The sequence below is a fragment of the Arvicanthis niloticus genome, chromosome 13 (genome assembly GCF_011762505.2).
Source record: "Arvicanthis niloticus isolate mArvNil1 chromosome 13, mArvNil1.pat.X, whole genome shotgun sequence".
Lineage (NCBI taxonomy): Eukaryota > Metazoa > Chordata > Mammalia > Rodentia > Muridae > Arvicanthis > Arvicanthis niloticus.
Genome location: NC_047670.1, coordinates 63,966,009 through 63,990,263, shown reverse-complemented (window position 1 = coordinate 63,990,263; position 24,255 = coordinate 63,966,009). Strand labels below are relative to the sequence as shown.

At 46.8% G+C, this 24,255-nt stretch overlaps 2 protein-coding genes and 1 long non-coding RNA gene across 5 annotated transcripts; 1 reads left to right on the top strand and 2 right to left on the bottom strand.

Annotated features, from left to right (window-relative positions):
• Positions 1-10,677: 10,677 nt before the first annotated feature.
• Positions 10,678-13,302, bottom strand: Miox (myo-inositol oxygenase). 2 transcript variants are annotated; one of them, XM_076911891.1, is made up of 10 exons: positions 13,146-13,302; positions 12,634-12,714; positions 12,336-12,416; positions 11,965-12,207; positions 11,785-11,874; positions 11,576-11,685; positions 11,406-11,473; positions 11,260-11,309; positions 11,061-11,173; positions 10,678-10,961 (listed from the first exon to the last, which is right to left on the bottom strand). In XM_076911891.1, the coding sequence occupies exons 1-10, from the start codon at positions 13,158-13,160 to the stop codon at positions 10,853-10,855; spliced, it is 960 nt and encodes a 319-aa protein (XP_076768006.1). In that variant the 5' UTR covers positions 13,161-13,302; the 3' UTR covers positions 10,678-10,852. The 2 variants fall into 2 exon arrangements, with proteins under 2 accessions (XP_076768006.1, XP_034372933.1); XM_034517042.2 differs by having other exon boundaries at positions 11,785-11,852; positions 12,045-12,207.
• On the top strand, positions 12,721-20,516 carry LOC143434141 (uncharacterized). The gene is made up of 7 exons (XR_013103419.1): positions 12,721-12,913; positions 13,984-14,034; positions 16,989-17,057; positions 17,656-17,883; positions 19,061-19,152; positions 19,678-19,802; positions 20,380-20,516. It is a non-coding gene; the product is annotated as an uncharacterized LOC143434141 (long non-coding RNA).
• On the bottom strand, positions 17,068-24,039 carry Adm2 (adrenomedullin 2). Of its 2 annotated transcripts, XM_034517101.2 has the most exons (3): positions 21,897-24,039; positions 21,630-21,753; positions 17,068-21,031 (listed from the first exon to the last, which is right to left on the bottom strand). In XM_034517101.2, the coding sequence occupies exons 2-3, from the start codon at positions 21,740-21,742 to the stop codon at positions 20,695-20,697; spliced, it is 450 nt and encodes a 149-aa protein (XP_034372992.1). In that variant the 5' UTR covers positions 21,743-21,753; positions 21,897-24,039; the 3' UTR covers positions 17,068-20,694. The 2 variants fall into 2 exon arrangements, with proteins under 2 accessions (XP_034372992.1, XP_076768007.1); XM_076911892.1 differs by having other exon boundaries at positions 21,630-24,038.
• Between the last annotated feature and the right edge of the window lie 216 nt (positions 24,040-24,255).

Below are 24,255 nucleotides of genomic sequence, written 5' to 3'. Positions count from 1 at the left end.
GTCAGTGCCCTTAACCACTGAGCCATCTCTCCAGCCCCCTTAACCAATTTTTAAAGATTTATTTTTATTGTTCTTACTTACATGTCTGTCTGGGTATGTACATAGGAGCACAGCAAACAGTGGTTAGACCCCCTGGAGTTACAGACCGTTGTGAGCCACCAGGAATGGGTGTTAAAAACTGAACTTGGGTCTTCAGAAAGAGCAGCACACACTCTTGAGCCACTGATGTTCTTAAATATATATTTTTGTAGCACTCGAAGTATTTTGTGACTGTATTCTCTTGTCATTGTTTCTACAACTTTCCCAATACTCCAAACAAAATTTCTGTATCCCTTAAACAATAACCGTCCTTAATACCTAGCAACCTGTATTCTGCTTTCTTGCTTTCTTCCTTTTTTAATTCTAGACATATCATAGAAATTGAATTATACTATAATTTTCCTTTTGCCTCTTTTTTTGGTACTATTTTGTACTGTATTTTCATGATTCCATCCATGGTATAATGTATCAGAGTATCACTTCTTTTTTTTTTTTTTTTTCCTTTTATTTTATTTTATTTTTCTGAGACAGGGCCTCATGTAGCCTAGGCTACTTTCTGTCTTAAACCTGTCACATCTAAAAAGACCTGGGGATGCATGGATCAAGATAGCAGGGCTCCAGATTCCATCCACTGAAAAGCAGTGTCGGGACCTTTCAGGCCATAGGGAGACAAAAATAGCCTTGAACTTCTAATCATCCATCTCCACCTCCCCAATGCTGGGATTACAGACATGGGCCTGTATTGGGGATTATTTGTGTTTGGGGATTTTGTTTTGTTTTGGGGAGGAGTATGCATTGCTTTGTTTTTATTGGAGATGGTTGGTTGGTTTTGAGATGAGATTTTGCTATGTAGCACTGGCTGGACAGAAAGTTACTATGTAAGGCTAGCTTCAAACATGCTGCAATCCTCCTGCCTCCACTTCTCAAGTCTGGGATTACAGCATGTCCTACATTTCTCAGTTTGACAGCTAGTGGGAGTTGGTTCCACCTTCTCAACAAAAGGCTAAATACCTATACCAAACGATGAAGCTTTGTCAGATTCCTCAGCAGTCATCATTTTAATTTCATCACACACAAAACTGCCCTTTTCACTTTGTATTTTTGGTCGAAAGCCTAGCCTTTAACACTGAGCCATCTCTCCAGCCCCAGTTTCAGCTCTGTGAGCAGTACTAAAAAACTATGGCCAGCAAAGTTAGTGTCAGCCGACTCATTTGATGCAGGGAGTTTCGTCGTTGTGGTTGAAGGAAGCTGATAGTGGTTTCAGTATCCTATCAGAATAGCTTTGGCCTTGCAGCCCTGAGAGGAAATTGGCAGAAACCAGGGGCTGTGTTTTTGTTGCCAAAGTTGTCTGCACAGGAAGACCCAAAAGAGAAGCCAGCATGTAACCAGCCGAGACAGCAAGGGAAGTGGCAAGACTGGAGTGGCGTCAAGAGAAAGCCAAGCCCCATTCCTTCTTTCAGGCCCCACAGCAGTTCCAGCAATGGGAGCCCCCAGAAAGGCCTGACATTCATTTTCCTTGAGTGAGCAGAATCTTGAGCCTTGCTATCCTCCCATGCACACTTTGGGACTTTTTAGAGATGGCAGGGAAGGGTCCCCAAGGTTCTGGGGACAATAGTCAGGAGGACAACAAAAGCGATGCTGTATCCAGTGTATCCAGTGACCACACCCAGAGTGGGAATGGACGTTCAAGAGATGGTGAAGTCAGATGTGGTGTCTCATACCTGTCATCCCAGAACTCAGTAGGCTGAGGTAGAAGGGTCTCAAATGTCAACCCAGCCTGGACCACAAAGCAAGGGGAGGGGTGAGAGGCTGGAGATACTGACTCATGTCTGTCCACACTGAGCCACAGTACTGAGCCTCTATGTGTAGATTTGAAGCATGATTTCCAACCCAAAGAACCAAACGTCCTTGGAGAAATGGCTGATGCGAGGCGGGCTGTACAGCCTTGAGGGGAGTTAAAAAGCAGCAGCAGAGAGGTCCTCACTGTCAGATCCTCAGAGTGCACCAAGCCCTCTCCGCCTTCAGTCTCTAGCAGTATCCTCAACCTCCCTAATGCTGCAACCTTTTAATATGGTTCCTTCTGTTTTTTTAAGACAGGGTTTTTCTGTAGCCTAGGCTGTCCTGGAACTCACTATGTAGGCTGGTCTCAAACTCAGAGATCTGCCTGTGCCCACCCCCGCCCCCATTGGGAGCGCAGGGATTAAAGGCATGCACCACCACCATCCAGCTCAGTTCCTCATGTTGCGGTATCCCCCCCCCCCATCATAAAATTATTTTGTTACTACTTCATAACTGTATTTTTGCTACTGCTATGATGCTATATTTACTTATGCTATAAATATCTGATATATGACCCCAAAGGGTCATGCCCCACAGATTGAGAACCACTGCTAGAAAAAACAAGTGAAGTCTTCAGAATTTGTGATTCCTACTATTTAGAAAAAGCATTTTGAAGCAGGGATTGAGTGACAGATCTTGATGGGATCGTTCTGGATTGTCCCAAGTGCCACTCCAAGTGTGACAGCAGCAGATAGCACTTGTCCACCCCCAAAGACCCGAAGTACAGAGACACAGCCACAGATTACTAAGTGGTCCAGGAGTTGGGAGAGATGGGAAAAGCAAACAAGCAACCAGCTCTTCCCAAACACCAATTTTCACTTCCCGCCTTCTGAACCTGAAATAATGAATTTCTCAGGGTTTTGTTGTTTGTTTGTTTTCTGGTTCCAGGAAGGAAGCCCAAGACTGGGAACATTCCAGGTCAGCTCTATGCTACTGAGCATACCTTCAGATTCGTTTCTTGTTTCTCATTTTTCTTTGTTTTATTTGAGACAGGCCTAGGCTGGCCTTGGATTCACCTTGTAGCTGAGATTGTTCTTTAACCCCTTGATCCTCCTGCCTCTACTCTTGGGGTCTAGGATCTACCTGCTTCCCTTGTCTCTTTTATTTTATGTATATGAGGACACTGTTGCTGTCTTCAGACACATCAGAAGAGGGCATCAGATCCCATTACAGATGGTTGTGAGCCACCATGTGGTTGCTGGGAATTGAACTCAGGACCTCTGAAAGAGCAGTCAGTGCTCTTAACTGCTGAGCCATCTCTCCAGTCTCTTAAATTGGCAAACAATGTTTATATTTATGATACACAAATATATGATAATTTGAGATGTGTTCAACATGGGGGTAGTTAATATACTTACATATTTTGTGTGTGTTTCAAGTACTTAATTTTTATTATGTTTATTTATAGCTGGTGTTGTGTGCATAACAATGCTTGTGGAGGTCAGAGACAGTTAATGGGGGTTGGTTCTCCACCACGTTGGTTCCAAAAATTACACTCATGTCTTCCTGCTTGGTGGCAAACACTTGTACCAAGTGATACATCTCACTATTCCTGTTCAAAATTATCTGAAAAAGAGAAGCCTGGAGGTGGTGGCACACACCTTTAATTTTAGCTATTGGAGGCAGAGGCAGGCAGATCTCTGACTGAGTTCCAGGCCAGCCAGGGCTACACAGAGAAACCCTTTGTCAAAAAAAAAAAAAAAAAAAAAATCTGTTCTGGGCTTGGGAGAGAGTGGAGCAAGTAAAACCATTCCTGTACAAACTTAAAGACTAGAGTTTAGATGCTTAGAATTCATGGAAAAGCTGGAGCATGACAGCCTACTTTTAATCCTAACACAGACACAAGGGCTCCCTAGAATAAGCTGGCTAGCCCAAATCGCTGAAATGGCAAGCCCTGGTTAAGCAAAGGACTTTGCTTCAATAAACATGGAAGACACCCAACATCAGCCTTGGGCATTCATATAATATATGCACATATGTGCAGATGTTCCCATACACAGGAGTGCCCAAAAGCATGGAAACATATATAGGGGGTGTCCTATAGTTTAATATATACATATATTAATATATGCATATATATATATATATATATATATATATATATATATATATATATATATATATATATATATATATATATCCTTTAAGAGCCAGGCCTGGTAGCAAACACATAATCCCAGCACTCAGATGACTTAGACTGAGACAGGAGGATCACAGTTCTAGAGTTCAGGGCTTGCCTGAACTACATGTGAACTTGGACTTAAAAGCAAAAACAAAACAGACAAAACTCTATCGGGAATAGATCTCTGCAGCACCCTTGGCAAACTGAAGCAGGAGGGTTGTCTCACATTGGAGGCTAGCCTAGGGTACAGCGTCAGATGCTGTCTCAAAAACAAAAAAAAGGGGAGGAATTCTCTCCCTTTTATTTTTTATTTTTCTCCATTGTCATCAACTTGACCACTGTGATTACAGGCATGAAACACCATGCCTGATTAATGGTTACACTTTCAATTTGTTTGAGGAACCTCTATACTGCTTAAATTTTTTTAATTAATTTTTTCTTGTATATTGTACATTAAGCAGATTGTCCCCCATCAGTTCCTCTCTACCCTCAATTTTCTCAACCCTCCCCTATCCCATTAGGCTTTGCTCCACTAGATACACTGCATATGTGCGTGCGTGCGTGCATGTGCGTGTGTGTAGGAATAGTAAAGATGCTCACAGTCTTGAGTTTGCGTGGGTGCGTGCATGTGTGTGCGTGCATGTGCGTGTGTGTAGGGATAGTAAGTAAAGATGCTCACAGTCTTGAGTTTGGCCCCAGAAACCACATGGTGGAAAGTAGAAGTAGAACTCACACACAAAGTAGAAACAGACTACTACTTTCAATATCTGTATTCCACAGTGGCTCTACACATTTATATTTCCAGTAATAGTATGACAATAAGCTGGGCAATGGTGGTGCACGCCTTTAGTCCCAGCACAGAAGGCAGAGGCAGGCGGATCTCTGTGAGTTCAAGGCCAGCCTGGTCTAACAGAGCGAGTTCCTTCCAAGACAGCTAGAGCTACACAGAGAAACCGTGTCTTGAAAACAAAAGAAAAAGGTGTGAAGTAGTCCTTTCCTCCACATCCTCAGTGGCCCATTATCCTAACATAAGTACGCCATTTCCTCTTCCTCCTTCCTCTGCAAATCTTCCCATGTACTCTCCCTTACTCTCTTTCAAATTCATGACCCAAAAAAAACAAAAACAAAAAGCAAAAAAAGCCAGGCGGTACATGGCGCACGCCTTTAATCCCAGCACTTGGGAGGCAGAGGCAGGTGGATTTCTGAGTTTGAGGCCAGCCTAGTCTACAAAGTGAGTTCCAGGTCAGCCAAGGCTACACAGAGAAACCCTGTCTCGAAAAAAAAAAAAAAAATCAAATTCATGACCTGTTTTTAGTTATTTACACACACACACACACAAGCGTATTCCTTAATACATTGATTTATCATACTCAGTGAGCCCCATGACATATTTTTATGTTTTCAGGCTGACCATTTGGTATTAGATTTCCAGGTGGTGTGTGCTTCCTCAGGGAAGCCTGTTTCTCCTGCTCTAGGCAGGCATTCTTTAGTTGCCTGTAGTTTTTTGCCTAGGGCCGATGCCTTGTGAACTTTGCCCTGTGTACGTTAGTATGACTATTGGTGCTGTCCTCATTCAGGTCATGTCTAGGCAGCCATGTTGGTGAGACTTCATGTGTGTAGCTTCTGATGTTTTTTAGGAGACAATCTCCTAAAGTCCCAGCTCTTAACATTCATTCAAGTTCCTCAGTGATCCCTGAGCCTTCCGTATAGTAGTTCTGTTATAGACGTATCAATGGGACTAGGTTCTACAACTATGCATTTTGATCGTGCGTGCGGTAACATAATTCTATTTAGTTTATGTGTATGCATGATTTCTCTGCATGCATGTCAGTGCACCACATGTGACCTGCCTGCTATCTTAGGAAGCCAGAAGAGAGTGTTCCAGATTCCCTAGGACTGAAGTTACAGACCATTGTGACCTGCCAATGGGGGTGCTGGGAGTCGAATACAGTCCTCGGAAGAACAGCCAGTGCTCTTAACCGTTTAGCTACCTCTCTAGCCCTTGTAACATTCTTTTTCTATAATAGCCATTCTAACAAGTGTGAGGCGAAATCCCAGTGCATTTTGTTTTGTTATGTTGGTGGTGCTGGAGAATCAAGCCAGAGCCTCCACTTGTGAGGCAAGCAGGCTACCATTAAACCTGACCCCCGCCCCCGCCAGTATCTCATGTAATCTTTGCATTTTTCTGATTCTTAATGATACTGCGTATTGTTTTTCATACACCTGTTTGCCATTTATATGTCTGTTGAGGGAGAGGTAATGAATGTCTCACTGTTTCACCCAGGCTAGTCCTGAATTCGTGGGTTCAAGTGATTATCTTGCTCAGCCAGCCTCCTGCGTAATTAGGACCACAATCGTGGGCTACCATCACCAGATCTGTATGTCTCCAGAGAAATTTCTCTTTAAGACCTTTGTCTTTTCTTCTCAATAGTGTTGGGATTGAGCCGAGACCATGATGCATGATGTATGCTAGGGAGGCACTCTACCACTGAGGAGGTATATCCACAGCTCGCTTGCTCGCTGTCTCTGTCTCTGTCTCTGTCTCTCTCTCTCTCTCATACACACACACACACACACACCTGCAGAAGCCTTCAGGAGCCAGAAGAGGGCATCAGATCCCCTACAGCTGGAGTGGAAACTCCCTGGAAGCCATAAGGGTGACCCTAGTGAAGCCTCCTAACAATGGGGGATAGGAAACTAAACCAGCCTTCTTCTGTAACCAGGAAGGCTCCCAGTGGAGGGACTGGGACACCAACCCAACTGTAAAACCTCCGACCTACAGTGTTCCTGCCTGCAAGATGTGCTGTGATAATGTGGCATAGAACTTGTGGGGGTGGCCAACCAATGACTGGTCCAACTTGAGGTCGACTCCACAAGAGGGAGCTCATGCCTGACACTGCCTGGATGACCAGGAACCAGAGGCTGAATAGCCTAGAGACCTAGGACAGAACTAAACATGACTAGCTATAAAACATCAATGAAATAATTCCTAATGATATTTTACTATACTCATAGGTCGATGCCTAGCCCAGTTGTCACCAGAGAGGCTTCTTCCAGAAACAGGTGGAAACCAGTGCAGAGACCCACAGCCAAACATTAGGCAGAGCTCAGGGAACCCTACGGAAGGGGCTCGGGGTAAGGATTGTAGGAACTAGAGGGTCACGGACACCAGGAGAACATGGTCTGCAGAATTAACTAACCAGGACTCATGGGAGCTCACAGAGATCAGAGTAGCAATCAGTAGCCTGCATGGGTCTGAGCTAGGTCTTCTGCTTATATATTATGGCTGTTTAGCTTTGTGTATATTTATGTGTTTATGTGTATATTTATGTGCATATGGCTGTTTAGCTATGTATATATATACATATATGCATATATATGTATATATATATATATATATATATATATATATATATATATATAATGGTATGTATACACATACCTGCAGGATCCCTCAGAAGTCAGAAGAGGGCATGAGATCCCCCTAGAACTAGAGTTACAGGTGGTTATTATCTGCCATGTGAGTACTAGAAACCAAACCAAACTCAGGTCCTCTGAAGAGCAGCAAATGCTCTCAACCAGGAAGCTATGTCTCCAGCCCTATCTTTGCCCATGTTTTATTGAGTTGTTTTCTTACTATTTAGTAAGTTCTTTTTATTTTTTCTGGTTTTCTCACATTCTGTAGGTTATCCCTTCCCTAAATTGATTTGTTTCCTTCCTGTGGGAAGATCTTAGTCTGTTGTAATCACATTTGCATATGTTTAAATGTATGTGTGAGCACTTGCAAGTGTGTGTATGCCATAGCATGCATGTGGACTTCAGAGGACAATTACTGGGAGTTGGTTTCCTCCTTCTACCAAGTGGTTTCAGGGGCTCAAATTCAGGGTCTCAGGCTTGGCAGCAAACGCTTTTACCTGCTGACCCATCTTAACACACACACACACACACACACACACACACACACACACACACACACACATTCAAGTGAGCACCTTTTGGGTTTTGAATTTTTTTTTTTTCCGAGACAGGATGTGAAGTAACCCATGTTGCTCTTAAATTTGATATTTAACTTCTCTCTTTTTTGGTGGTGGTTTTTTTTTTTTTTTTTTTTTCAAGACAGGGTTTCTCTGTGTAGCCCTAGCTGTCCTGGAAGTCGCTTTGCAGACCAGTCTGGCCTCAATTTCACAGAGATCTGCCTTCCTCTGCCTTTAGAGTGCTGGGATTAAAGGCCCAGCTATGAAATGCAACTTCTGATCCTCCTGTATCCACTTCCCAAACACTGGGAAGTGTGCCGAGTCTGACTTTGGACATTGTAACAATAGTATTTCATCTGTGAGCATGGGATATCTTTCCATTCATGTGTGAACTCTGAAGTTCATTCCATCATTGTTCTATTTTTCAGTGTAAAAACACTTATCTCCTTGGTTAAGTTTATTCTCTACTCCTTCTGTCCATACTTGGAACAGAATCCTTCTCTGTTCTGTTGCATTGTGTGCTTGTTTCGTTTTGACAGTGTCACATTGTAACTCAGGTTAGCCTGGAAGTCACAGCAGTCTCCTTTCCTGTTTCCTGAGTACAGAGTATAAGCACCAGTCACCATGTCTAGACGGTTTCTTTTCTTTTTCAGCTAGTTCTTAGTGTTAGCTCAGTGGTAGAGGGCTTGCCTAGTGTGCATGAGGCTCTTTCTAGGTTCAGTCCCCAGCAACACAAGGAAAAGGAAGGCAGGCAGGCGGGTTGGGCCAGCCGGGGCAGGCTGGCAGGCGATTTCTCTCTCGGTGTTAGGAACTGAACCCAGGGCCTCACACATAAAAGACAGGCATTCTGCTGCTATGCTTCTTCTCCAGCCCACCACTGATTTTGCATGCTGGTTTATTTTTGTCTAAGAAAGTCTAGCTCGGGCTGGAGAGATGACTCAGTGGTTAAGAGCACTGACTGCTCTTCCAGAGGTCCTGAGTTTAACCCCCAGCAACCACATGGTGGCTCACAGTCATCTGATTTTGTTTGTTTGTTTTGATTTTTCGAGACAGGGTTTCTCTGTGTAGCCCTGGCTGTCCTGGAACTCACTCTGTAGACCAGGCTGGCCTCGAACTCAGAAATTCGCCTGCCTCCCAAGTGCTGGGATTAAAGGCGTGCGCCACCACCGCCCAGCTCTCACAGTCATCTGTAATGGATCTGATGCACTCTTCTGGTGTGTGTCTGAAGATAACTACAGTGTACTTATATAAATAAAAATAAATTATATATATATATATATATATATATATATATATATATATATATATATGAATGAGACAGTCTAGCCCAGAAAGCTAGAAAGCCTAGCTAGAAAGAGTATAACTTGGGCAAACCTTGAACTCACAATCATTCTGCCTTGGCCTCTTAAGTACTGGAGTTATAAACCTGTGCTACTAAACCCAACTTGGGTATCTTGTCACACTAAATAGCAAGAAATTCACCTGAGACTTGAAGACATATCAAAAGGATGCAGGATTCACTCCGGAAGCTTCTGCCTCCAGTCAGCGATGGGACCGTCAAAGGGCTGAAATACGCCTCATAGAATAAAAGCTATCTATATATATTTGGGGTGGGAAGGTTGTTTGTTTTTTCGAGACAGGGTTTCTATGTGTAGCCTTGGCTGTCCTGGAGCTTGCTCTGTAGACCAGGCTAGCCTCCAACTCACAGAGATCTACCTGCCTCTGCCCCCAGAGTTCTGGGGTTAAAGATGTATGCCACCACCACACAGCTCCAAAAGCTGTATTGTCTTAAATACAAAGATCATCTTGTATGAATTCCAAGGAACCAACTCACTGGTATGTTAGTAAGTTAAAGGAAAGCATTTACTGTCCTGTACACAGCTCTGCCTTGACACATGGGAGGGAGTCTCTCTGCCTACGTGTTCCAGCATAAACAGAAAAGCTTCCATCATCAAAGACAAGTGCTCAATGCTGAGCACCTGAGAGCAATCTGACCCCAGAAGTCCGATTAACTCCCCAGAGTCGATCACCAGTTAGCAAGAAATGTTAGAGCCGAAGAAGCAACCAGGAAAGCCTTGCTGAAGAAGATTCCCTAAGAGCAGGGCTCATTTTCTTCAGAGGCGCCTTCCAGAGGAACGAGGAAAGACTTTGAGCTGAAGGAAAAAACAAGCAAACAAACCTGGTTGTGTGTCACAGTGAGAGATGAACATATGAGTGACATGGTGGTCACTAGCAAGCCCAGACGGGACAGCGTCCTAGGCACTTTAAGGCACTGAGGAGTCCTGCTTCGATGCTTATGGGTGTAGCCTAGGCAACCAACCCTCCCTACTTTTCTTTCTGTCTGTCTCTTGTTCTGTCTGTCTGTCTGGACAGGGTTTCCTCTGTGTAATAAGCCCTGGCTGCCCTGAAACTGGCTCTGTAGACCAAGCTGGCCTCAAACTAGCTCAGAGATCTACCTGTCTCTGCTTCCCAAGTGCTAAGATTAAGTATGCTCCACTACCACCTGGCTCCCCCACCCCCTTTTCTGTTGAAGGAAGCTAGGTCTAGAAAACTTAATGACTATTACTAGAATGGGGGAGGGGGCGGGGGGGCAGGGCTCTAACATGGATCCAGGAGGATAAGCACCATGTTCGCAGTTCTTCATCTCTGTGCTGGGACCACCCCAGCTACCACAACATGTCTGGGCCCCAGTGATGACTCAGCTTTGTAATCGCTTTCATTTTTTTATTGATATCCAGCAAACGTGACCTCAACTGTGATGGGTGGGGACTGTGGGCAGGTGTATGGAGCCCTGAGCAAGGCTGGAGTGGGCTATGATTGTTCCTGAAGTTGTACAGCCTAGGTGCCCATTCAGCAGCGGGAGGGTATTGGAAACCATTCACCAGCTCAGGATGCCTGGGCAGTACTTGTCAATCAGCCCCTGATAGTAGGGCCGCAGGCTCTCCACATCTGGTAGGTCAGGGCACTTGGTGTAGAGGTCAAACTTGCTGCAGACAAGGGGGAAAACAGTGAGCATCAGGAGAGCTCCGTCTTCAACTCCAAGTCCCCTTCACTGCCCTCACCCCCTGGAGGAACTGACTACACACTTGAACTCTTGGACCCAGGGTAGCATATCCAGGTCTTGCTGGCTGCACAGCTGCCGGTAGTCACCGCCGGTGTGCCACGGGTAGAAGGAGTGGAATCGGATCATGTAAAAGGCCTAGGGAAGCCACACGCAGCATGCTCAGCTCTGACAGACTTGCTGTACCGGATGTGGATCCTGATGGGGCCCCTCCCCCCACCTACCTCCGAGGGCAGGGAGAACTTGTTGAACTTCATCATCTGGTATAGGTACTCTACAGGAGAGGGGGTCGTTCTAGCCAGGTGCCGAGACAGGCAGCCCTTGCCACCATCCCTGCACCATCCCCTCGCCTGTCTCTAGCTGTTCTTACCATCATGGCCCCAGGACATAAGGACGTTCTCAAGTCCACAGTGGGGCTGGTACATGCCAAGTTCCGTGCTGCAATGATCAGGAGATGAGCCTGGGAGGGACTGGAGGGTATAGGGAAAAGACCAGCCGTGCTTCTGAATTATGGTAAAGTGAGAGACTATTTCAATGTACCTGTACCGAGGGTCCTGGAGGTCAGGATTGTCCTGGAAAGTAGAGTCACAGAACACCACAGAGGCCTGGGGACAGCAGCCCACGGGGAAAGTGTCTCCAACAACAGCCCACTAGGAAAGGACAGACAGCTGTGGGTGAGGGGTAAACAGGTCTCTCCACTCATAGTGCCCAAAGTCCAGTGCTGAAGCTGCCCCACACCTGGCCTTTACCTGAGGTTCCCCCCACAGAGCCAGGATTTTCCCCAGATCATGTAAGAGTCCGACCAGGTGGAACCAGTCTGTGGAAAAGGGACATATGACCTAGAAGCTGAAGGGATAAAGGTAGGCAGAGCAGGCTCTGCACTGAAAGCAAGAAGCCCAGGGGTCTGCTTCCCTCAAAGTGGAGCCTGCCTGCGGAAGAAGACCGAGCCTCTCTGGTCTCCTTCTATGGCAATGGTAGCATCTCCCCCACCACAGCTGAAGGGGCACACCCTTGTCTGGGTGGGCTTTCCGGATGCCCTCCGCGGTCTGGAACGCGTGAAAGGAGTTGGGGAAATCTACGTCCGGGTCAGATTCATCCACCAGATCATCCAGCATGTCCACAGCCTCCATGACTGTCATCTTCTTGTAGGAGAAGCTTCCAAACTGGATGCGCTGGAGAGAAGGGAGAAGTCAGCCATTCTTCATGTTCCGCAGAGAGGGCGGCAGGGCAGGGTCACTCTGTGGGTCAAAGGCAAGGAGGCACCCACCCTTAGAGTCAGCATTAGGAGCAGGAAACTTACCTTCCTGCTGACGAAGTCCACCGTCTGGTGAGTGTGCATAAGCTTGTAGGTGGCAAAGACGCGATCCAGCAGCGGGCCTGACTGAAAATCAGACACTGAGCGCAGGCTATGTGCCACACTGGCCCAGCATCTAGAGACCATAGCCTCCCCCGCTGCAGGCCATACCCCACAGGTAGGAAGTGAAACAGGGGTTCCAAAAAAGCCCTTTTAGAGCTTCGGGAAGAGAAAAGGCTGCTCTCCACAGGGCTGGACCAGAGGCTTGAGAAGGCAGAAAAGGGTAAGCCAGGGAGTCACTCACAGTGTAGTTTCGGAAGCTGTCCTTGTTTTTGGCCATCTCTGGGTCCACATCAGGTCGATAGACCAGGGAAGGGTCTGGGCCCTGGTTAAACAGGAGTTTGACCCGGTTTCACCACCCGCCAGGTCCACAGGAAGTGAGGAAATTACATTCCAAATGCTAAAACACCTCATCCCATGCGCATGTCAGCTTAACCATGCACCAGCCAGCCAGAGCTTACTTCCAACATGAGGATACTAAGAGCCAGCAGCTCCTGCCTGCTTGATCTCCTTGCAGTTAGACGGTAATTTTAGGAGGTTGCCTGACTCACAAGGAGTAGGGGGCGGTGGGGGCTTCTAACCTCTACCAGGGCTGGACCACAACAGGAAGGAATTCGCTCCTTCCCTTGAAGGCAGGGCTAGCAGGAACCAGGTAAAAGGGGGGTAGTACCGCCACTGCCTCTTCCCGTTGAGTGCAGTTGAGCCCACAGCAAGGGGTTGTTGAAGCCATTCCTGTTCCGATCATAAGGTACTCACCACATCGACCTTCATCCTGAGAGGGAGCAGTAACCAGATGGCAGAGGTTGCTGGAAAGCGAAGTTGTAGGTCAAGGTGCTCCTTATATGCTAACAAGTTATGTAACTGACCAGACAATACCTATCTCCTTGGCCTTGACATTTAGTAATAAGTGACCATGTACCTTCCTCCTGGCCTCAGCAAGTTAATATATCAGTACAGAAGCAAAACCCATTAGTCCAGCCCCCTTTGCCTCAATATCTGCCTCCTCTGTCCCTCAGATAAACTGAGCCACTCTGTAACCAGACCTCTAACTCCCTCTTGTTGGGGGCACAGAGGTCCTTGTGCTCACAGAGACGCACTAGAGAGCCAGGGGTGTTAATTACACAAGGGTGTCTCCTCAGTGGAGGAGACAAAAATCAAATACCTGTATTCCATCCAGAGAGCTGAGAGTGGCTCTCGTTAAGGACCTCGTGACCTTCTTGCTATCTGTGGAGGTAGATCTCGGCTGCCTTTTGCTATAGAGGCACACTGCGTCCAGATTCTCCAGGATGATTATCCTGGATAATCTTCCCTCCTTTACCCACCCTTAGAAGAGATGTCGCACTCACGTGCTTTTATTGCCTGCTGATGTCTGTACAAATCGCTGGAGATCACACTAAAAGATTTTGTTTGTAGTCACACCTTTAGCTTTATTGTGAACCCGGGATTGAACTAATTTGGACTGATTGTTGCCTGGAAATCTCTTTCTGAATTATATTGTGTTTTAAATCTGCTGACAATGAACCTCCTGACAAAGTCTAAACCAGGTTTTCATTTTTGTCTCTTCTCAAATCACCACCTGCATTGATACTTACAGGGTCTCCCTCAACTGGCTTCATAAATGCAGGGCACAAGACCCTTGGAGAAGGTAAGTAAAGTTTTCTTTAAATAGAAACTAAGGGTTAGGAGCCCAGTAGTGGTGGCACATGCCTTTGATCCCAGCACTCAGGAGGCAGAGGTAAGCAGAGGCTGAGTTCAAGACCAGCCTGGTCTACACAACAAGTTCCAGTACAGCCAGGGCTACACAGAGAAACCCTGTCTCAAAAAACAAACAAACAAACAAACAAACAAGGGCTGGTGAGATGGCTCAGTGGTTAAGAGCATGGACTGCTCTTCCAGAGGTCCTGAGTTCAAATCCCAGCAACCACATGGTGGCTCACAACCATCTGTAATGAGATCTGCTGTCCTCTTATGGGGTATCTGAAAACAGCTACAGTGTACTTACGCTACAGTGTACTTACATATAATAAATAAATAAAAACCTTTGTGCTGGAGCAAGCAGGACCAGATCGAGAGGGAGAAGGGAAGGGGAATAAATAAATAAATAAATAAATAAATATAATTAAGGGTTAGGGAGACTTGCTCCTCTCATTGAAAAAGAGCCTCAACCTTAAAGGAAGAGAGGGGAACTAAATATGAGCTCTTCTCAGCTCTTTGAGACAAAGCATTTTGTACAATTATTAAAATATTTTAGAAACCAAAGGAGCAGGCAGGCTTTGGTGGTGCAGGCCTTTAATTCTAGCACTTGAGAGGCAGAAGCAGACAGATCTCTGTGAGTTCAATGCCAGCCTGGTTTACAGAGCTAGTCCCAGGGCAGCCAGACAGCCAGGGATATACAAAGTAACCTCTCTAAAAAAAAGCAAAAACAGACAAACAAGATCTAAAGGAAGTAAATGTTCAGAGCTACAGCTCTGCAACTTTATATACATAGGAACTAATGTGAAGGGAGCTCATAAAAGGGAGATAATAAATTATTTTTAAAAGAGTTCTTTGATTTTTTTTTTTTTTTTTTTGGTTTTTCCCTTATAGAGAGAATACCTCAATACTAAATATCCTTGCATGAGAATCGTTGCCCCCTAATAGCAGGAATAACTCAGTATCAATGGCTTCTTCATGGATGGGAGAAAAAAAAAATCAAAACAAGCCAGACTTCCAGTACTGAAACAGTGACAGCCAGGACATAAAGCACTAAGCCAACACTGTTTAAGTTCCCAAAGGTATCAGTCAGTCATTATTTAGAGGGCGTCCCCTCTGATCATCCAATAAATTGTTTAAATGAGTGCTTAAATTTCATAGCAAACTGAAAGAGCCATATTTTGACCTGTGTCATTGGGTACATTCATCTGTTGACTGGCACTGAGGATTTGCCTCTGTCCTTTAAGCTGCTTTCTGGAAACTCTTAGTTAAATTCTATAAAAATGTAACACCCGAAGCAGAGCAGGTTATTAGCTTGTTAAGTAATGTGGCTTCTAAGGCAGTAGCTCATAGAAATAATCTCTTATGGATAAAGAGCCTACAAATATTGTTTTCCCACTAAGTAAAATGCAGGTAAATTATTTGTTCCACACTGTTAATAATTGGTAGGCCACATTAACATGTTACTTGGGATCTATAGCTAATTATCCAAAATATTTTCTTTTTTAAGAAGTTTTGAAAATACCCCATGAGTATTGTCTAAAATTACATCTAAGAATTTTATGGAGCTTGCCTTTAATGCTTTCACAGATGGCTCTTCAAAAGGACAAGGAACTTTACGTTTTATATACAAGTTCCACTACTGTCTTAGTCAGGGTTCTCTAGAGTCACAGAACTTATGGAATGGATGTCTCTATATAGTAAGGGAATTTATTGTAATGACTTACAACCTGGGCAGCTGTGAACGGGAGGTCCAAAGAATCTAGTAGTTGCTCAGTCCCAGGAGGCTAGTTGTTTCAGCTGACCTTCTGTAGAAGCTGGTCTTCTGTAGAAGTCGGTTCCAACAGATGTGCTGGCAAGAAAGCGCAAGCGGTTGAGGAAGAACAAGTCTTCCTTCTTCCAATGTCCTCACGTGAGTCTCCAGCAGAAGTTGTGGCTCACATTAAAGGTGTTGTGCTACCATGCCTGGAGCTAAAACTTGCTTTGTTCCAGCCTGAGCTTGAACTCAGAGATCTGCTTGCCTCAGTCTTCTGGAATTAAAGATGTGTGCTACCTTGCCTGGGCCTAAGCTTTCCATGGGCACTGTGCCTCATGTCAAGATCTTCATGTCAAGATCCAGGTCAGCGCCGGGCGGTGGTGGCGCACGCCTTTAATCCCAGCACTTGGGAGGCAGAGGCAGGCGGATTTCTGAGTTCAAGGCCAGCCTGGTCTACAGAGTGAGTTCCAGGACAGCCAAGACTACACAGAGAAAGCCTGTCTCGAAAAAAAAAAAAGATCCAGGTCAGAAACCTCCTGTCTTCCAGCCGCAAGATCTGGATCACAGGTGAGCCCTCCAATTCTGGATTGTAGCTCATTCCGGATGTAATCAAACTGACAACCAGAAACAGCCATCATACTCTACAAAAAAAAAAAAAAAAGTTGTACTCCTGGGTTTTTAAATCATCTAAACTCACTGTAATCAACCAGTTTTTATTTATTCATTTTTAAAGTTCTAATTTTTTATTATATGTAATATAATATTTATTTCTTATTTACTTATTATATGTATGTACACCGTAGCTGTCTTCAGACACCCAATAAGAGGGCATCAGATCTCATTACGGATGGTTGTGAGCCACCATGTGGTTGCTGGGATTTGAACTCAGGACCTCCAGAAGAGCAGTCTTGTTTTGTTTTGTTTTTTTGAGACAGAGTTTCTCTGTGTAGCCCTGGCTGTCCTGGAACTCACTCTGTAGACCAGGATGGCCTTGAACTCAGAAATCCGCCTGCCTCCGCTTCCCAAGTGCTGGGATTAAAGGCGTGCGCCACCACTGCCCGACCAACCCTTATTTTTTTCTTCTTCTTCTTGGTTTTTTTTTTTTTTTTTTTTAATTTTAAAGGGATAATGTTTTTTTCTCTGCCCAAAAGCATTTGCCCTAAAGGAAACACAACCCGAAGTAAATGCCAGATAAAAGGACCAGCTGCTCTAACACCAAGGTGAGGTTATAGTCTTTTCAGAAAATGAACAAAGTCTGATCAGATGGATCCGCCCAGGACACCCAGAGACCACCAGACAAATAAAGCATCTGCGGGCAGATGACAAATTCATTAGGAGATGTCCCAAGGAGGAGAGCAAACTGATAACTTGGGGGAGACACCAGGACTTTAGCTCATCAAGCTGAGACTTGGGGGAAACAACAAGAACCAACCCAAAATGATGGATGCTGTCATGTTTAATGACCATGTGGCATGATGATTCTTTGCCAGTGCAGGGTTCAAGTGTCTTTTGTCAGGGCACATAAAAGACACAGCTGTGACAGGAGACAGTATGATATTGTTTTGCCATGCTAAGCATTGTTAGAGAGCTTTGTATGGAACAGGCTGCATCACATCCATTTTGCTCACAGCAAAAAATATTAGCAGAAATGAATCAAGAAATGGGTAAACTAAGGATGGCTTTCCTCTTTCCTTGGTCCTCTGTTAGCTGCTCTTATAATTCTCTTATGCTTGCATATATTAATTAGACTATCTAAAAAGGCAATACATTCAACCTTGGCCTCTATTATAGTCACTTTTTTTTTTTTTTTTTTTAAAGAAAATTAGAAGGGAGCAGATGTCGAGGGAACAGAGGTCCTTGTATTCACAGAGAATCACTAAGAGAATTACAGATGCTAACTGTAGAGAGGACATCTTGTGTATTGAATGGAGGAATCATCTGTCAATTAGCTCAGAGAGCCACCTGCCTCTGCTTCCAAGTGCTGAGGTTAAAGGCCTGTACCGCCACTGCCCTGCTTTGCCTTCACTGGATTTTTGCTGGAGGCAGGTAAGTGGCCAGATATCAGGGGTGGAAGAAAGGCTTCTTCACAAGTTGATCTAGGGATTTTGTTTTGCAGTAGTGGGTATTAAACCAAAGGCTTCATAGAGACTAGGCAAGTGCCCATTACTTCAGGGTAGCCTGTCTGAGATCAGGACAGAAGGGTAGTAGGCTTCTGGCCAAGGGGCTCACACAGACAAGGATTTAAGCTACATGGATACTCTTATAAAGAAGATCCAGCAGGGACCCAGCAGACAAAAAACAACCTGCCTGGGAAGTGGCTTTGGAGCAGGGATGAGGTACCATGAGCTGAGAGTCTTAGGTTAGAAGCCAACTGAGTTGATCCTACATTGAATGGGTTCCCTAGGCAGCTGCGCTAAGCCTCCAGCAGCCCCCTTACTACTTAAAGGTAAACTGCAGCCAGTCTTTTCTTATCTACCTTGTTGATGTGTTTTCCTTCATCTTTTCCTAGTTAAAATCAGCCCTAGGAGGGCAGGGCTGGACTCTCCAATGTGTCCTGTGTGCTACATGCCAGGATGAGGGTGAGGGGTTTTGGAGAAGGCTTGATTCATGACCTTCAAAGCCATCAAGGATGAGTGCTGGTATCCGAAAAGGTTCTTGAGGAAAGTACAACTTTTAAGTGTGAAAACAGCTAGAAAGTGGCCTGGGGGGCGGGGTGGGGAGGGCTGCCCTGCCACTGGGCCTCTCTGCATGGGGGCATCGAGAGGTAGTCAAGTGTAGCCAAGCGCAGTGTGGGGCTGGCATCGGACCAGATACAAGGGTCATAACTGGCAACCTCCTGACGCTGCACAAGAGGCCAGTAGCCCTCCCCCTTCACAGCGAAGCTCTGAGGCTCAGGGGCCTTGACCACCGATGAGATTCTAGAGAGCCATGTGTAGCAGGCCTGGGAGCCCAGGCTGGGAGGATGCAGGATATCCATTAAAGGAGGTATGGGACAACAAAAGGTGCTCCTGAAAGAGATGTCTTATGCTGCAGAACAGGCCACCCAGGCTCAAGAGAAGTGCAAGATTGGCCCTTGCCCAGGATCCAGAGTACCTAAGAGGATTCTGGGAAATCTGGGTCTTGGAGACTCAGTTTGTCTGTCCTCAGCTTGCTCTTGATTCCTCACCTTTACTCCAGGACCTGGAGGCTCCTCGGCTTACTCCCCCCTCCCCCGCCTTTTCAGCTCCTGTTCTGGTCTCTGTGCAAGGAGGTCTCCATTCTAGCATTGCAGGGGCCAAGCCACACTGTACCCACGGGGCTTATTGTGGAAGGAAGGTGAGTTTCCTGAATCATACAAACCTGGTAAGCACAAGGATGGAGGCCCAGAGGGGTACTTTCACGATGCTCCTAACTGGGGACTGTGTCTAGTCACTGAGAGGTAGGCCTGACTCTGAGCACGAAGACTGTAGACAGTGGGGCATGTCTGTCCTCGGTGCAGCTGCCTATAGATCTGGAGTAATGAAGAACTCCTAACGGGGAGGCATCCAGGTGGCGCTGGAACGCACACCCAAGTGCTGTGAGTACTTGCGGAGGAGCAGCAACTCTGGGAACCCTGCGATCTGACAGGACAGTTGCAAGGTTTGAGTGAAATAACACGGGCCAAGACCTTGTACCAAGAAACGATTTCCAGGCTGCGATTGATGTCGTCATCCCAGCTCCCAACCCCCCACCTTCCCAACCTGGCTTTTTTTTTTTTTTTAAGAGTCTTAGTAGCAAAGGCTGGTCTTGAACTTGTGATTCTGGACAGTTTGGTTCTCTTGATTATCATTTATGGTCCATCTCCCCTTCTTGAACTCTTAGCTGGGAACAATGGAATAAGCCTGTCAGACTCGACTATCTTTACTGCTCATGCCGGGCATCTTCACAGGACGAGGGTGGGCTGGTTGCAGAGACAACCTTGTTTAAATGCCTCCAGCTTTCCTGAGGTAGGTTTGGGTTTGCTTGTTTGTTCGTTTGTTTTGTTTTTTCCCTGGTTTGGGATAGTTTTTGTTGTTGATTTGAGTTTTTGAGATAGGACCTTGCTATATATAGCCTAAGCTGGTCATGAATTTCTCATCCTCCTGCCTCAGTCTTCTGAGTACTGAGGTTGCAATGTGTGTTACCATCTCTTGCTCAGGGGTAGGTCATACTCAACCTTTTAGAGATGGCCCACTTTGTCTTACCCCCTGCCTTGGTCTGAGGCTAAGAAGGGTTGTTTCTGTAGTACTTTATCCCAGAGTATTCCAGAAGTCTCCATCACCACTTTGGCCTGGACTCCAGGTTAGGAACAGCCACTGGAGGTCTCTTTTCTGACTGACTCTAGGGACCACATAGCCCTTCTTCCTGCCCATCCTGTCTCAGGTCACAAAAGGAAAAAGTCGTCATTCCAGATCAGGTACAGAAGGGTAAACTGCATAAGAGAGTGGTCACAGCTTTGCCCGAAGTCAGACTTTAATTCCCAGTGGAGTTGGGGTGGGGTGGGGTCACAGGGGTCACTCCAGCCTTTCTCCTGTTTGTTCATAGGTGGAGCTGTGTTTAAGACTCTAGCTTTTGCCTATTTCTTTAGGCACACGCCTCCTCAAGTTCTTGGTGGTTTATGATACCAACAGCACCTCTTCCAAGTACCTGTACCCCGAGTGTACACAGTTCCGAGATGCTCAGGCCCCTGTCGGTGCTGATTCTACAGCCTACATCCACATATCCTCACAGGTTTATAGCATCCAAATCCAGGAGGAATTGCTGCAAGCAGGAGCTCCAGAGAATTGGGCCAGGGGGTGGAGCTCGGCTGCGGCTCTGGGATGAGTACAGCACTCCAGGTGGACTACCTAGGACCCCACCTCAGCCATAACTGTGGGGGCTGCTGGGATCCACAGGAGCTGAGTCTCGCCGGCCAGCTGGCCGGACAAGCTGCCACAGGCGGTGGCTGAGATTCTGGACTTGGCACGTACCCAGAACACAGCCAACCCGCAGGAGCTGGGCATGGGGTCTCCGGGATCCCATGCGTCGCTGGGGACCCGGGTGTCGTGAGCTACCACCCTGAGGCAGATGAACCATAGCAAGGGCCGGGTTGCCCCTTCCCTGTGACTGGGGAGCATAGCGAGGCTTCCAGACTGCAGGCTGAAGCGAAGGGTGTCCAGGCTGCAGGCCACTGGAAGGAATCTTGGCTGGGGTCTCTCTGAAGAAGGGGAGAGAACAATGTAAACTCAGTGGCCTAGTACAGCCTTCCAAAAGCCCTTAAATCTACCTACTTCTCTTCTTCACAGTCTGAAGGCACTGGCAGGGGAAGCCCGTAGCTTCCCCAAAAGCCTGGCCCAGGACCAGGGGAAGCCCAATAGCTCAGCCTCCAACCTGAAGGCTGGGAAGGAGCCCACCGTCCTTCTGGGCTTACTGGCAGCTAACTTAGCTATCTCCGTAGCCCAAGTCATATGTACCATTAACAACACCATTCTGGGCAAATGTCCCCAAGAAAGACCCCCTTAACCCCCCCCACCAACCTCCACCCCCACCCCAGCGTCCTGGGTTCCCTTATGTGGTCAGAGGCCAGCAGGCTTCAGAATCTCTAGCCCCCCTTCCTCTAGCAGACCTTTTGTTTAAGGTGTATTGTATCCGTGGGGGTGGGGGAAGAAGTACCCCAAGTAGAAAGAGGCAGAGGAAGAAAAAGTCCTCCTGCCTTGTTCAGGCAACACTAAAGGTGGAGGGTGGCCCTTGATCTGGGAGATGAGCTTTAAAAAAGTTAGGTCCCCATGAGGAGTCCGGTCCAACCCTGTACTCACCTGGGTCTGGAGAGCCTCAGTCCCTTGCCTAGGCTGCCAGACAGCGTGCCCGGGAGCAGGTAGAGGAGGCTGATGCAACCGAGGGTTACCGTGACCATCAGCAACTGGGCCATGGCGGGCTGGGCTGTGGAGGAAGAACGCACTGAAGCCAGCAAATGGGGTGGAGGAGGGCCGCCTCTCTGGCCTGGAGCCAACCCTCTTTGCCCACTAGTTGGGGAAGCCCTTCTCTGCCCGGGGGGCTCGGAATGTGGGAAGATTGGTTGGTACCTGCGTCTGCTGTCTGTCAGGGAACAGGTCTCAGGATCTGGAGACAACTGGCAAGGCTGGGATCTGCTGATAGTTCCCAGAGCACGCAGCGGAACTTGTGGGTCAGGTCGTGCTCTCCTAGGAGAGATAGCCTTCTGGGGTCCAGCGGGAAAACCAGTTCGGGAAGCACTTCCAGAACTAAGTAGTCTTTGGAGCTAAAGGCGGGGCCCAGGCGCTGATGGGGCGGAGCGTCTTCCACCCGGGTGGGCTGCGATAGCCAGGCTCTCCTGGTAGCTACGCAGGAAACAGTAGAGCCACAGGGGGTCACTTCAAGGGGCCTATCCTTGCTGAGAAATGCTCCAACAGCTGACCAGAAACCCTGTGGGGTTATTACCCTCACTCCTGGTACCTTCTGGTGCGCGACAAAGTCTCAGAGCTTAGTGGAGCCCAATGGTCGACCAGGCAGGTAAGTGCTAGGGTAGGGAGTTGTGCTGTGGCCCCAAGGGCACGCACCTGTGGTTGCCCAGCATCCCCAGGGGATACTGGCAGATTCCCGCGGTCTGCCTGCTTGTTTCCCAGACAGGCGGTTCCTCATTACCAAATTCTGTAATACAAGTACAAAGAGAAGCCCCCACCACAGCAGTATTCTGGGTGACAGACTCTGCTCTTTTCTGCACACAGTATTCTCTGTATGAGTTACACATGCATGCACAAGCCTGTAGTGTGTGTGTGTGTGTGTGTGTGTGTGTGTGTGTAAGTATAAAGGTGCTCTCATGGTTGGGCATATGCGCACACAGGTGTTCTGTGAGTTGCTTTTTTTTTTTTTTTTAAATCGGCTCCCTCTCACACACTCTGAGGAGTGAACCAAGCAAGCATATACCACTGAGCTACATCCTCAGTTACTTGATTTGCCTTCTTTGTTGAGGTAGGGTAAGATGCTCAGGCCAGCCATGAACTCCGTCTGTAGCCAAGGGAGGAATACAATTTGAAGTCTTCATATCTCTGCCTCTGGAATAGCAGGGGTTACAAGCCTGCACCATAACCCTAGCCATCAGCCCTTTTTAAATATAATTTTTATTTTTAATGCTTCAATATGTCTCCTTTGACTTATTTTTATTAGTCTTTAGTGTATAAAATTATGGATTTTATCATGACATGTTCATAAACATATTGTTGGACTTCGCTCATATTCACGCCATCCGTCCTTTGTTAATCTAAATTTCAGCGATTTTGTTTTTCAGATTTTCCACAACTAAAACCCCTACCACTGGGAGCTGATATATATGCGTTATATACCAAATTGTTTTTCACAATGATCGTGTCAATCCACCATCCACCCATAACGAGTTCTATGCCCTTGGTTCTTAATGTCTGTATCAGCCTGGTGGAAGTATTTAAAAAAAAAAAAAAAATTATCAGAAGAATTTTCCTGACTGCAGGAACATCTCTGCAACACTTTGAGTTTCCTCTTCTATCTCGCTATGTCCCTTTGTGGGGCTTCCCCAGGACGTGGCCCCTCTGTCCCTCCTGCTGAACATACGTGGGTGATCAGTAAACATTTACCAGATGAGTATATACAAGTCTTAAGTGCAGGCCACACTGGAGCTGCCGCTTTCCCCTCTGAGGACAATATTAGCAGAGAATCACCCATCTGCTTGTTCTTATCAGTTGTGGGGAGGGTGGTTTTGTCTGAGTTAGAGAAGAAGAGTGTGCTGAGCGTGGTGGTGCACACTTGTAAACCAGCATCAGGAAACAGAGGGTAGGATCGTTAGTTTTCAGAGCAGCCTGGGCGACACAGCAAAGCCCTGCCCTTTCCCCCACCCCCAACCGACCCCAAGCCAAGGCTGGGGAATGGACCTTTGTGGTAGAGTACTTTTCTATTCGTTCAAGGCCCTGGGTTGCGTCTACAACCCCTTCTTTCAAAAATGAGTAAAAAATGGCCCCCAAAAGCAGGTGAACCTGGACTGAGGCAGGTGTTAGGTTAGAAGAAAGGGATGCCGAGACAATAGAACAGACGGGTCAGGGAAACTAGGCAGGGAAGGGGAGGGACCAGAAGTTTGAAGATCTGCGCACAGCCCTTCTATTTGATGGTGAAGGAAGAGGCTACAGTGTGGACATGCCCAGGCTAAGTTGCCTTCTCTGGATAGAGGTGTCCGTCTAGGAGGCCTCCAGTGTTGTGGGCCTAAGCTGGGTGGGGAGGGGAAGTTGGGTGGGGAGGAAGGCTGGCACAGCTCTGGGTTTTCCAGGGATGGGTAGGTTCTGAGAACTACTGTAGGCGTCATCTGAGAGAATGAAGAGATGGTGCTCCTGAGTACAGAGTCTCTGTGCCAGCTCTAAAGGTACAGTGGGAGAGGTGAGCAGAGGGCGCTGTGACATCCCC